This window comes from Magallana gigas, chromosome 5, assembly GCF_963853765.1.
Source record: "Magallana gigas chromosome 5, xbMagGiga1.1, whole genome shotgun sequence".
In the NCBI taxonomy this organism is placed as follows: domain Eukaryota; kingdom Metazoa; phylum Mollusca; class Bivalvia; order Ostreida; family Ostreidae; genus Magallana; species Magallana gigas.
In genome coordinates, this window is record NC_088857.1 from 54492360 (window position 1) to 54507335 (window position 14976).

At 35.2% G+C, this 14976-nt stretch overlaps 1 protein-coding gene across 1 annotated transcript; it reads right to left on the bottom strand.

The window, feature by feature from the left end:
• On the bottom strand, nucleotides 1–14302 carry LOC105325901 (uncharacterized). Its single transcript, XM_011425679.4, has 10 exons — nucleotides 14147–14302; nucleotides 11358–11564; nucleotides 10378–10518; nucleotides 9124–10039; nucleotides 8693–8996; nucleotides 8117–8348; nucleotides 7933–8017; nucleotides 7676–7810; nucleotides 7159–7339; nucleotides 1–6552 (listed from the first exon to the last, which is right to left on the bottom strand). Exons 2-10 carry the CDS (start codon nucleotides 11540–11542, stop codon nucleotides 6314–6316), a joined length of 2418 nt encoding a protein of 805 aa, XP_011423981.2. The 5' UTR covers nucleotides 11543–11564; nucleotides 14147–14302; the 3' UTR covers nucleotides 1–6313.
• Nucleotides 14303–14976: the final 674 nt, after the last annotated feature.

Consider the following 14976-nt stretch of genomic DNA (forward strand, 5'->3'; position numbering starts at 1 on the left):
TTTCATATTGAAAACAATTTTATTTATAGAAAAAAGTACTTTGAAAAGTAAACATCAACTCTACATTCCAATAACTTTCTGAAAATCTCACTCTTTCGGTTTATAATTAACAAATTTGGATTTATGAATTCATTCTTTAATACAATAGTTAAAATCTAACTAAATACCATAAATAAATTTCATTTAAAAAAAAATGAAAAACAAAGAAGAAAGTTTATTTTTTTGATATGCATTAGCATGTGTGAAAAGAAGATTTCTCTCCATTGATATCTCTATTGCATTGGTAAATTTGAGGAGGTAGGCATGAGAGTTGATTTCATGCTGTTAGAGATATCCTGGTCAAACAATTACAATTGCACTCCCAGAGGGGAGAAAAAAAGAAAGATACTGAACAGATTATCACAGTCTACTATAATTATAAACCAATGCCTTCATACAAAAAATACACCTCATCCACTAACCCAACTAAACACGCAAAGCCACCATCGCCTGTCAAGCTACGGTCAAATGTGACACAGCTAGACAGCTTGGTGTACAGTCCATACTAGCCTCCGCAATGAGCACAGAAAACGACATGCCTGGTCACCAACCCTCGTGTTGGTCATCACTTCACAAATCAAGGATGGAATAAAAAAGAACAGAAAGACGGAGAACCTGTACAGATACTGAATACTGGAAGTTGTATAAGGCACACTTAATTTGCATTTCATAAAGAGCTCCAGTTCTTACAGAGAAAACAAATCATTTTGGAATCTGTCAGACCAATTATTTTTTGAGGAAATAGAAATGGAACAGAAAAAATACAGTGTATTGTAGTCCAGACCTCGTTTGATATGTGGTGACCAAGCCCTGCGAACCCATCTCTCTCATTCCATGATCTCTCAACAAAGTAGCACTAAAGAACTTGAATAGGAAAACTGAGATAAATACTTGCATACAATAAAAAGACTAACTACAAAGTGCAGCACACGACACAGATCAGTGGCCTCTGCTTGTGTTGACAACTTCCGCCATTTCTTCGGGGTTCTTCCCTAACGAGGAGATTAATTCATTAATTACTGCTAAGTCTTTCGGAAGACAAAGAACACATGCACAATAATAAAAATTACAGCCTTATTTTAACAGGCTCTTAAATAGTCTATCTAACACAGTAAAAATTTCTGACATACTGAAGATATAACAGAGTCTCTCATTATTGAAGGAACCAGGTGAAATTGTTACACATTACACAAGGAACAGATGATCAGAGTTGCTGAAGTTAACCAAGTATGGCACCAAGTGATACAGATAAAGATGGCAAGTCAACACGATACGCTGATAACAATCTCAAACCCTGTATGCTCTCATTCTCATTTTTAAAATCATTAAAGTTCTGAACAAAATCTTTAAATATTTACATTAAAAACAATACTGTCAATACACTGGTAGTAAATTCTCAATTGATTACACGACATCACAATGCTGAATTTTCTGTTAGATAAAATAACACAATGAATAAGACATAGAGCATATCTAAAACCCTGTATTCCATTGATTCTCAGAACACATTTCATTGTTCAAAAAAAGTTTTGATTATTTGGTATCTAATCATTCTATAATGACTGAATATAAAAACAAACAGGCTGCATACTTCTGTTTTACAAAAGGATAGCAATTTGGTTTCTCAGATCTGTCATTCAAATGAAGTGTAAAATCTAGGCTGGTTCTTGCATTGCTTGAAATTGGTAAAAACTAAACGAACAGCACTTTCAAGGTATATACTGATTTACTGAGGTATTTATTTCACTGGACAAAGGGATAACCATTAGATAAATCACACTGTTGCATAACATTTTTTTGTTTTTACTTAACACAATTGCCGAAAGAACAGACAGACAGGGAAGTTTTGGGGGTAACCCCCTGGGATAGAATGCAAGGTGTAGAGAATGAACCCGTTAGAAATCCAGCTCTCCGGTCAGGCACTGAGGTTAGATCTGTCAAATCCCGATCAGTGTGTACAACATACATAGTGAGCATTGTGTCTTATGAACAATTCAAGGAGAATGCAGTTAATGAGCACGCTATTGGCAATAGAAGCAAAGCAGCATACTCCAGTAGTAAAAAAGCCTATATATCACCACAACTACAAGTATAGGGGTACTTGTTCCACAAACATACCCTGTCGACGGGAATAATGCATTAAGCTAATTATTAGACACTGTCTATTGTTGAACTGTCAACCTGCAAAAGCTAAGATATTCTGATCATTAAAAAAAAAATCAAGTGAAAAACAATCTAACCTCAGATGCAAGTCCTGTCAACACAAAACTATAACAAAAATATACCAAAAAAGTATTACACTGCTAAAACATTAAAAATACACAAATCTAAGTAACAAAACATGATTATTGCTTGACACTCTATACATATCAAATATATGTGACTAAAAGAACCAATACTATTAACATTTCTACAGTACTAACCTCCAAATGTCAAAACTTTTGCATCAGATGCATACATTTAATTTGCACCATAAACCTGTATTTGTATCACAAATTGCAGGAAAACTGGGTGGAACTGGGCTTGTTTCCACACAAATTCAAACAGAAAGTAAAACTTAACAATACATTTGTGTACTTCAAAAATATTACAGAAATTTCAATTGACAAGCCAACAGCAAATCATTTTCTAAATTCCATCAAAACACACATGACAAAATTCAACAGAAGACTCAAATGAAACCATAGATAAATTAAGTTTAACTGAAATCAGTTGTGTTTGCAACACTTAAAGGAAAGTTCTAGAATACAGCCACTTGATACAGAGATTATGTTATCGATACAAGAATAAAATGTCTATCATAGCACATCACTAATTGTGAAAATAACTTATCATTCTAAATATGCCCAATAACCAAGACGGCTAAAATATGAATACAAGTACAGTCTAACAAATTATTCTACACCTGCAAAAGTGTTCACTACAACATAAAGACTTCGTTTGTTTAAATTAAGAATCTCGTGTTTAATATTGCTCTTTGTCTAATACTACTAAGCTGTCTTCCTGTACAACTGTTATCAGCTGATGAATTGGTTTGATGAGGATCGTCCTAAACCTGAGAAAACCCTAACTACAGGTAACAGCAACTACAGGTATGTACCACAGGTTAAATATATCACCAAGCAATCAATCTGAGTATACACCAAGTAACAGTGAATAAAATATCACAAACACCAGTAACTAGAGCGGGACAGACTACACACAACATACAACACGGGCTGTGTTACCTAGAGCTATAAATATACATAACAACATTGGTCCTCTACTAATATCAGTGCACTACATTCAGTGTGTAAATATATATATATATATATATGCTGTATACATACATGGATTTTAAATACTGAACACATCTAGCAAATCTATAATATATTTATATATATATATATATACATGTACACTTCTCTTTTGGGTTGATACATACCAAAGCTAATAGAAGTCTACTTACTACTGTTTATATAAACTTGATTAGCAACATAAGGATATGTTGAAAATATCACACAATTAGATACAAAAATAGAGAGTAACACATGCACTATCATAATCTGAAGCACCTAAAAAAAACCAAAAATGACTGATAATATAGTTTCAAAACATGGATGCCTTTTGTCAGGTGTTTGTATCCACAAAACATGGGTGTGCGAGTTTATCAAACTTGTTGTCATGGAGCAACTTTAATCACATTACAATGGAAAGATGCTAATAAATCTAAATTTTAAAAAAAAAGGCAAAGGAAAGGAAAAATAAAAATGACCATTATGATTATCCTTTTAAAAAAAAATCCTACTGAATCGATATTCTGAAAAAATAATGAACTTTAAAAAATGTAGGTGTTGTTTAAACAGCACAAGGACATGGTTTCATCACCTCTAACTTAAACCTGATCAACCATTTACTACTGTAGATAAAAAGAATTGATTGAAGACTTAAAATCTATAAAACCTTTTGACTTTGAACTTATATTCTGACAATACACCAGTAGGCCAATTTATATTCCTTCACAGTAAGACACTCAACATGAAAATTTTCTAATCTACACAACATCTCAATTTAAATAGTAATCTACAAATATTTGAACTAAGACATATTCATAAAGTGACAAACATCAAACACCTGTTGTAAGACTTGATGTTACAAACACAGTGAAAGGAAAACATGTCAATCATAAGAAGACTAGAAATCAAGTTGCACCAAACTACACCCATGATCTCAAAGAAGCCTGAAAAGACCCATTAAGTGTATTGCATATCCAAACCTAGTGAATTAAGTAATGACCAGAGATCATAGTGTGATACTGGAGACTGTTAGACGGACAGATAGTATTGGGGAGCGACAATTAAATAGTTATAAATGGGAAGGTGTTAAACAAGCAAACACAGAAGCACTTATCATCAAGCAAAAAAATAATCATATCCTCCACAATCCAAGGATTTGTCAGTTCATTGGCATAATAACATCATATAAAGTAACTATATACATCCTGTCCAATTACAGAACATAAGAAACCGCAAGGAAAAACAAACATTGCACATCAATAAATAGCTTGAAATCAAAGGCAGATGACTGACTAGGGAATCTGATTATAAAAAAATATATCCATCTTAAGTAATACCAATAGTTTTGATTCCTGTGGATATCCTGTCTGAATACTGTTAAAATATGGAACTGAAGTTCTATACACACAGGCTGTAATGTATTGCCCGGTTGTAGAAAGATATTCCAAGAACAAGTGTTAAGTGGGGACTAACTGGCCACACAGCAATTGCAACATCTAGAAGTTACCTACAAAGCTTAGTCTAGCACTTGTATAAAAAGGGACAATCCGATATGTAAACATTTCCCCAGAGACAACTTAACACTGCCAAACTCTAAGCGAGATAGCTCCAGAGATATTCATTCTGAGCAAATATATACATATATATGTAGCATCAATATAGTAATTTATATCTAGAGATGAAGAATGCAACTGTATCAAGCAAGATAAAAATACACCTATATTCATAGCTGTTCACCTCAGCTGCATCAAATGACAATTAAATATCTGTAATAAAAAATGTCTTATCTGTCAACAACCTTAAGTTACATGTACCAACTTAATGACACTTAAATGTTAGGATTTAGAAGAGAAAAAAAGTGACACCTTAGAGCTCGGAGTTTGATTGGTAAATACTAGGCACAATTTCTTCTAGCCCTTCATTGTGAGCTATTCATATGCCATTTGAAGCACACAATATAAAAATATACTAGAATCAATGGTAAATCACAAACAAGAATATTGATCAAACAAATGAAACACACAACCAGCAATGAACTATTACTTGAAAAATCTTAAGCAGTGGAATGGTATCTTTTTCTATAAAATATTAATTTTCTTTGTAAATAAAAGTCGCAAGACTGCAATATCACAATTAAATTCTGTAGACAAAGTGGGAATTGGTCAACAAAGAAATGAATTCTGGGCAGAAAAAAAATAATGAGATTCAAACAAAAAGCAGGATATACTTTAGTTCTACAATACTTTGTCATCAATGAAAAAAAAATCAACCAAATAGATTTATCACAGAATGTCATAATTTGCAACATTTTGCCATTTGAAATGTAAGCTACCACGATATGTGGTTTATTGGGGACTGTTATTTCTACAAGTTCCTCAGATCTGAGAATACAATATGTACCTGTTTCATATTCATTATTGAAAGGCTTTCAGGAAATCTCTCTAAATACTCAAATTATGCTACACATGAAAAACAATATCTTTATCACATCCTTGCAACAAATACATGTATTTTTAAAAAATCATCTTCGGAAGAAAACAATATCATTATTTCAACAAAATACACTTAGAAAATGCATTCATTATAATTTGATAAGAGTATATTCAAAAGAATTAATTCCTATAAAATCAAACACAATGATTTCTAAGTTCAAATAATAACAATCAAAAACTTGTTTCTAATTTGACAACTGAACACTTTTTGAAATCAGTTTGATCCTGACTTATTGCCCATTCTCATCATCGACTTTGGCTTAGTAATCCTGATAAAATACAACACAACTACAAATACCAGCAATTACACAAATAAAGCCTATTTTGTCTGTATCTAATGCACCGTACAATACACAGGTCTAATCTACAGGCATGATAAATCAGTGCTAGTAAATGCTACAACTAATACGACTTCTCAGACAACTATTACAATAACCGACAGTACAGAGACTGGAGCTGTTGTTGAAGGCATCACTCTTGACTTCTCTCCCCTGATGCTGGAGTCACTCATGCCTTGCTGTTCTCCCCACTCTGACCTTCCTCTGTATCCTGGAGCTCTATCACATTCTGCTGAGAGATGTACACAGGGAATCCTTCCTTGGTCATCTCTGTTTTGATTTCAAAGCCCAGTGAGGTGAGAGGAGCGTTGTCTTTGTCTGCCATCTGTAGGGCACACCAGTTGGCAGTCCTGGCCTTCCTACACAGTGTGGTCAGCTCCCCGATACTGGCCGCTAGAGCCAGCACATCTACAACACAACACCAAGTGTTAGTTAGAGTTTCAAACTCACTGAAAATAAATTCAAATATTTTGCTAACATGCAAAAAAAAAATAAAATAAAATTGTAGCATGTATCTTTCATTTGTAAGTTCATCATATAATTTCAAAATATGCATTCTGATGAAGTGCAGTCTTATTTTGTAAAAACATACTTGTAAAAATGCTTGGTAAAAACTTTGAGAAAACCCCTTTCCTACCCGTCCACCCACCATCCCTGACCTCTTGGAATGTAACTTGCATTAAGAATGTTCCTTCATGATAAAGGTTAATGTATCGGCGTGTACAGGTATGTGGCAATAGATAGATACAAATGACTCCCTGGAAACAAACTGGGAACCCAGAGGAGTGCCACAATAAACTTTGAGACAATACATCAAGGTCAATGTTTGTCACCCTCTTTGTCATATTCAAACACAATAGACCAAAAAAACCAATAATATACCAGCCCTTTTATTTGGTAATCTCATTCATGTATCTTTATCAAAAATATATATTGTATCAAGCGGTGAGACAATCATTGGATCCCCAGCAACCAAATGAATAAATACTGATCTAGAAAGTAAGCCACTGGTACCTTTGTCCTCCTGGTGTCTATTGCCAACATTTCTATGTCGATTTGTGGCATTCACTATCTCCTCTTTACGACGAGCCTGAACTTTACGGATTCCTTCTAACCATCTCTCTAATGCAGAATGAATGTGAGGGTGTAATACAAAGTCACGCAGCTTTTCCATTTTGTCCACCAAGGTAATAATCTAAATGTTCATGACAGACATTATTTGAATATGAACTATACATGTACATTGTGGTTTTAAAATCATTTTAGCACTTGCTGATGTAAGAAACAATGGCAATCCACATTTCAGGCACTGTGGTTTAAAAATCATTTTAGAAAAACCAATGAGAAAAATTTAACCAATGAGAGAAATTTTGAAACAAATATATGGCAATCCACATTTCAGGTTTAATATCTACCTTACAGTTTGTTATTTTGAGCTGCCTACCTTAGCATGGGTTATTATTTATACCCTGTTACTTTGAATTAACAACCCTAACAAGGGGCAATATCCCTGTCATTCTGGGTGACTTACCCTAGCATGCTCCTTGAAGGAGTCCACAATGAGGCGGTCCACTCTGGAGGGGTTGGAGGGAAGCCGCGGCACCACGATGTTGTTGGCACTGGACACCTTCTTACCCGGGTTCTGTCGGGCCAACTCAGCCTCTGTCTGTTAATGGAAGCAGTTTTTTGTTAAGACCCACCACAAAATGTCTGACACTCAAATAACCAATTTCATAACATCTTATTATAACTAAAAATGCATAGTCAAAGAACTTATTGTGCTCTGACCTTCTTCCTCTCCCTTTCAATATTTCTGAACTGCTCGTAGCACTCCTCCAGTTTCAGGTGAAGCTCATTCGATGGACCACTCCGTCTAGAAATATCAAGAAAGGCAGTCTTCTGTAGTTATACAGATTTGTATAATATCTTGAAGCCCACACAAGATACAAGTATCTGCGGAGGCTTTACTTACCGTGGGTTCCTGATGTTAGGAATGACCTGGGGTATTCCTGGGTAGATGTAGGGGACGTCCACGTACATCTCTGGTGCCATCATGGGAGGGATAAGTCTGCCGTAGGGATCCACATGGTAATACTCAAAGGCTTCACTAGGCAAGGCACCAGAGGGGGTGAGGAAGTGGGGAGGGGCGATGAAGTTTGGCAGGTATTTGACAAATGCTGGATGGTGGGGTTGTGCCACAGCACCTAATGTAAACAAGGATAAATAATCTAAATGGAAGAAATTTGACATGATTGCTTATACATGCTAATATAGTTACAAAACAAGAACAGGAAAATCTCAACAATACACACACTGATATTTAACAAGGTCAATGGACTAAGCTATAATAATATTTATCATCTAAAAATGAGTTTGATTCATTACCATGTTAAAGAGGTATGAACATTTTTAATGAATCTAAGTGCTAAGGTTTTCTTTTCATTCTGCCCACAAGCTTCTGTATTAAACACCCCCACAAAAACATATCCCCTCATGAGGGAATAAACAGGCTAAAACTATTGGGATATTTAATGTTGGTCATCATTACCTAGTGTTTGAAAGTCTTGCAGGGGGTGGTTGTCCCTGGGGTATCGTTTGTGGTATACGGGGGCACCAGTGGAGGCGTCCCCATAACTTGTTGGGGTGAGGCTGTGCAGACTGACCGGCTGGGTCTTGTCAGTCATCTCATGTGAGTATTTGACATCTGTCATGGCTGATGTTGGGCTTGAAAGCGTTGTCATTTTGGCCATTTTCTGTCTGAAGGCCTGGGAGATGTGAGCACTAGGTCTTCCTGCCTGAGTTTTATCCATAGCTAAGGCTGATGGGTAGGAGGCAGGTAACTGGGAAAGATCCTGCAAAATCAAGGGCAAATTGTTGTCAATTTTGACTACATTTTAATATAGCTGCTTTATGTTTAATTAAATCAAAATTTGATAAAAATGCAAATGATTTTAAATTTATGCTGATCAGCCCACAAACCTGGGGTCTGGGCTGAGACTTGGTGGATACACCGACTCTTTGTGCACTGGTCACTGGAGACACCCCATACTTATCCAACACCTGATAGCTGTTACCAGGGTGGGACACAGGTGTGTTCTGACCTGAAGTAGAACTGGTGTAGCCAAGAGCATTATGGGTATTGATCTGGATTGGCTGTAGTATGTTCTTCCTGTCACCCGATTCCGTAGGATGAAATCCCTGATTACATGTACTTATCCCAGCACGCAACATCTTGTCCTGATTACTGGTACTCAGTGACTTCATGTCCGAGTGTCTTGTAGAATTCATCGATTCTACTTTCAGATTGAGGTTTCTGCTAGGAGGAAATGCAAGGGGCGGGGGTACTTCAGGGGGAAACTTTGGGAGTTCTGCCTTGTCAAAGGAATCTTGGGGATAGGGTTGTGTCTTGGCATACTGAGGAAAATTTCCAGGTTGTGTATAGGAAGAAGTCATTGATTGGCTTTTGAGATAATGCTGGTTGTCATAGGTAGGCCATTGCTGGCAGTTCTGAGATTCCTTCCCTGATATGCTTTGATGAGACAGATTTTTGGTCTGAGGAGGAGATGCAGGCATGGTTTTAACATCGTACATGCTCATGAAAGCTTCCGTCAAATGGTTATCCAGAAAAGCCTGGTTTTTGAGACTCTTCTTGGACTGTTCTATCATAAAGGACTGGAGAAGCTCTAGGTCGGGTCCATCTGTTTTGGTGGGCAGTGACTCCAGCTCCTGTAGGGAGATGTCTGGGCTGAAGTCGGACAGGTTTTTGTTGGATGCGCTGGACAGGCTGGGTGGTCCAGGCAGGTTGAAGTCAAAGGTGGTGGTGCTTGGCTTCTGTGGCATCTCGTCTGTCACTGCGGACCAGGCACTACCAGGCGTGGAGGGTACACTGGTGGAACTGAAACCCAGTCATATACAGCATGTAAAGGGGGACAACCCAACTTAACTTAACTTAACAATACATTTTGACAATAATCCCACAACTGTGTGTTAACTGTAGACAGCTTAAATTTGGCTCTAGATCTTTTTTTATTCTTATTCTTCATCAGGAAACTTTAAGTTTGAAGTAAATTTCTAAGTTTTTTCCCCATCACAAAATTTCACAAATAAAATAGTTATTTTTATTGATATGTAAGATCAAAGTTTAACTTCTCTTTCAACCTATTTCATCAATCACTTGCATCAAAATTAAAAAGATATTAATCCATGCTTATTATTTACACACATAAAACTTACCCATTACTTCCCTGGTTGAAAGAAATGTTCAGATTCTTAAGGTTTTGATTAAATGCGTAAAATGAACTGTCATCTTCTATGATCTGAGACACAATGTCATCAAACTTGGAGAACTTGTCACCATTGGCATTGACATCATACCTAAAGCAGTGAATAAAATATTCTGGATGAGTATATATCATGCATTAGAATTAGCCTACGAGAGCATTGCTTATAGAATCTGTTACAAAGTGTTCCCACCCTTAGGCTGGGATTTCCTTGATTTTACAGGGATCAATGATGGATTAAATCTCCTGATTTTTAATTATTAAGGTAGAGGACTTTTCATTTTCAAAAACTGCTAAAAGCAAATATTGAACCTCAAATTGCAGTCAATGCTAAACATGTGCAAATCAAAAATTTCAGCAGAAAAATGACCAATATCTGGAATCAATTTTTAAGATAAGATGATAAATCTAACACAAAATCATATCAATGACATTGATATAGTAAATTATATTCATTTCACAGCCTGATTAGTTTTGCAGAAGCTTCGCTAAGTGGGACAGCTATTGAAGTCTCTACCAATTCATAGACCTTTATCTCATACAGGCACTTATCGAGAAAATACAAAAATATGATCTATCGATACACCATAACAAACACTCTGCTTATTAGTTTTCTTATTACTGCTAGGTGCCAGTAATGGGCAGAGAGATAATCGCTCCATATACAAATTTCCAATTTTTCTCTGGCCTACCCATATAATAGAATCAGGAAGTACATTACCCCATAGATCAATACTTCATAGAGGTGGAATTCCCCTACCCTGATACCCAAGAACTCTACACTAATGAAATATGAAAAAACAATAAAGGGAAGTCCTAAGAACTAATAATTTTCTGGGAATTGAGAAATCAATATTCCTATGGAATACAATGTGTGTTTGCGCTGTGCTGGTGACATAAATACATTAGTGATGGGTGGATTGACTAAGTCACCTCTCGCAGTAGTTCAGCTGGTCAAAGAAACCCGAGTCCATGTGATTAAATGCTGCAGTTCTACGCTCCTCCTCCCCTCCTGTTTTGTCGTTCTTCCAGAACAAATTGTAGCCCCCCTTTTCTGTGACCCCGTTACTGGTGCTGCCCTGGAAATGCCGCTGGTTGAAAGTTGCCACATCACACATATTGTATTTGTCATATGGTTACCTGTGAAAAATATCAAACTGAGATTAGCTGCAATCAAAAGGACGTTATTCAGCAGCTGCTTGTTTCACTACTTCTTATTGAGCAATATGACACACAGCCAACCGGTTTTAAGGGCCACCACTGGGATATACTGAAAGTGGCTACTTAAGACAGGTGGTCTTTTATACCGGTTTACCTTTTAAAAAAGCTAATTGGATCAATATATTACATATCCCAGCAAAACATTTGATCTTTAGTTTAGTAAATTGCGCAAAATAAATGTGGCATATACCACAAACAGCTTTTCATGAAAGCTGCATGTACATACATTTTAATGTTTAAATATATATTCATTGATTCATTAAACGCAACTTTGGTTTGGTGAAGGTACCGAAGTTATCACTAATATTGTGTGCATCGTCTGTGATTGATTAACATTTACATGTACCGGGTAGTGTAAATTCCATTCAATCAAAAATATGTGTTAATTCTTTACTATTAACTTAGTCTAAGATTCAAGAAATATTAAAATCTACAACAAATTTGTAGTTCTTCAGTTATCAATCCAGAATGACTTATTATTGAAATCAAAAATTAAATAAAAGAGTCCTTTAGTAAGATTTGAAATAAAAGATGCCTTTTTTTCAATAAAAAGATTCTGTTTGCATCATTAATGTAATCTAGAAAATCTTGATGCATGTTCTTGACCTTATACAACCAAATACCAGAACACAAACAGGAGGAAACATCAATGATTTCACTGCACATCACGCCCCGACCTTGGGATTGGTCAAAGCATTCAAATGAGCTTCAGTACAGGCTTCTAAGTAAAATTTGCTCTATATAACTATCTCAGAAGTGAACTTTATCAAAGTGTTAATTTTTCAAATAATTCATATTTATCTCAAGACAACCTATTTCGAACTTTCATTTGTAATTTTCCAAGACAAACTGCTAATTTTTTACATTCTGCATTTAAATTAAGACAGTAAATTCTCACGCATGTATTTAAAATTATTACATAGTGTTTACAGTGACTTATAGGTCCAATGGGCCGGGTGTTTGATTTATGTAATTGTATACTTATCAGTTGTAAAAGATACATGTCACTATAATAAATGATTTACTTACAGGTGGTGCTATTCTGGGTTGGGTTTAGTTTGGAGGTTTTTTCCTCTCAAATCTCCAAATAAAAGAAGTCAAACAAATCATCATGACTTGTAAGTAGTCGACCTGTCATGATTGTTGCTGCATTTTATGTACAAGATCCATGTCTAATTAGAACCACCCCATCAAATAAAGTGTTCTATGTTTAAATACCTGATAACAGTACAGATGACTGTCCAAGACATCATAAGACTGAGCAAAAATGAATTGAATAAAATCAACAATTTTTATAAATTTACATTTATCTGACATACATGTACCGGTACATTGGATTTTGTTTAGGATCTCTATGATATTCCTACAATATTATTTTTGTCACTTTTTGAAGATTTAAGAAGAGACAGCATTACTTGTCATAAAACAAACTTGAAATCAATATTTTAAAATGGAAAAAAAATCCTAGATTTGATCAATGGCATTCCCATTTTCACTCAAAGAAATTAATTGAAAAGAATGAAAACAAATTCTTTACATGGAGATTTGTTATAACTTAAAGTCTTCATTTGATTAAATCAGAACTTTGGGAGGACCATAGACAATTTTAATGAACTGATATTGAAAGATCTGCACTTTTATAGGTGTCAAAATCATGCAATATTCCACCAAATTAAATATCAAGAGGGTGTTTCACAGGAGAAATCTCAGCTAGGATTCTTTCCATTCTAGTGATTGGTTATATTTTGGACAGAGGTATCTTAAAATATTGTATTATTAAGCAAAATGTGATGCAATTTATTTAATTCCCAAAGTCCACTGGAAAATTTCTGGATGACCTGGGATAGTCTTTTTTTTTTAATTTGAACAAAATTATTACATTATTATGTTTTCATTATAAATACATGTTCCTATGATTCAACAGGTGATTTATCGTTCCTGTATATAGGCCTATCACATTTTCTCACGTGTAACTGGCATGTAATTATAAACTGTCAACAAATGGCCGAAATCAACAAACCGTTAAGGCCGCATGGTTTTCCCCGACAAACGGAAACGATTTAAACAAAGCATCTCAACGTATTTTCGCAGAAAATGAATAAACTATTTCTATTAAGAAAAAAGTTGGAAATACCACGACACAGTGTTAATTTTGTCATTCTCGACCAGTCGTTTTCTTTCAAAAATTGCGATATGTCATCACTTCCATTTATCTTACGTATGCATGTCTGCTGCACGTACCGGTGTTCTATTTCGTTTCATAAGCCTAGATTATAAATTATTGACATTCCCATTACATCATATCAACAAATAGTTCTTCAAATTATTACAATATGCCATCATATATTTACATATTTTCATTTTTTATTTTCTATTTTAAGCATTTGTAGTCACAACAGAAGAAAAGGAAGTGGAGCATACGACATGCATTTAGTGCAATTTCCACAAAACACCTGTAAAAATGACTAATTATTTCGAAAATAAAGTCAATATACACTCACCTGATAAGTTTTTCTACAGTTGTCAAACAATCGTTGCTCTAGAAATCACATTTTTACAGTAATTCCTCTCTGATCAACTGCGCCATTGACTTCCATGTTGCTTTGTGTATGCTAATCAGCTGTTACCGACAACTCCCGCTTAGAGAAAAGCGCCACCTATGAAATTTCATATCATGTTCAAAACGTGTGTGAAATATTGTGGAGGATGTGTAGCAAGCCCGTTGAGTGTAATTAAATAATAAACTGTTGGTAGAGTTTGTACATATACCACAGAAATATATTTACTTCTCTAGGGACCTTGACCTATAGACTGTATATGACCATGACATTTTAAAGACCAGTGATCTTGAAATTGTAACTTCATACGTGATGCATTTAACATACTAGACTTTGACCCGTGCGTGCACGGGTTGACATTGCATATCGGACATTTAGAAATAGGTACATCGATACACCTTATTATTGACATTTACATAACAAAGCTATAAGCCTACAATAATGCTATTAATTTCACTACACTTTCCTTAGTTTGAATAACCTAACTGTGTCTCGGGAAAAGCCCCTCCCTTACTTATACCCGTAAAGTAGCAGAAAATTGCAGAATCGCTCTGGAACGATTTTGGAGAAAGTTAATGAATGATGTTGCCTTGAAAATAACAGTCAAATACATCACAACAAACCTTTTTGAGACTGCAAATACCTTTCAACTAAAAAATTTAATCCATAGAATGGAAGAACTCAACACCTTTTCACCAACGTACACGTATATTCTTTGTAAAACTGGGTCTGTAGGACATTATTAATTTAAACGATAAAACATATTCTATCTT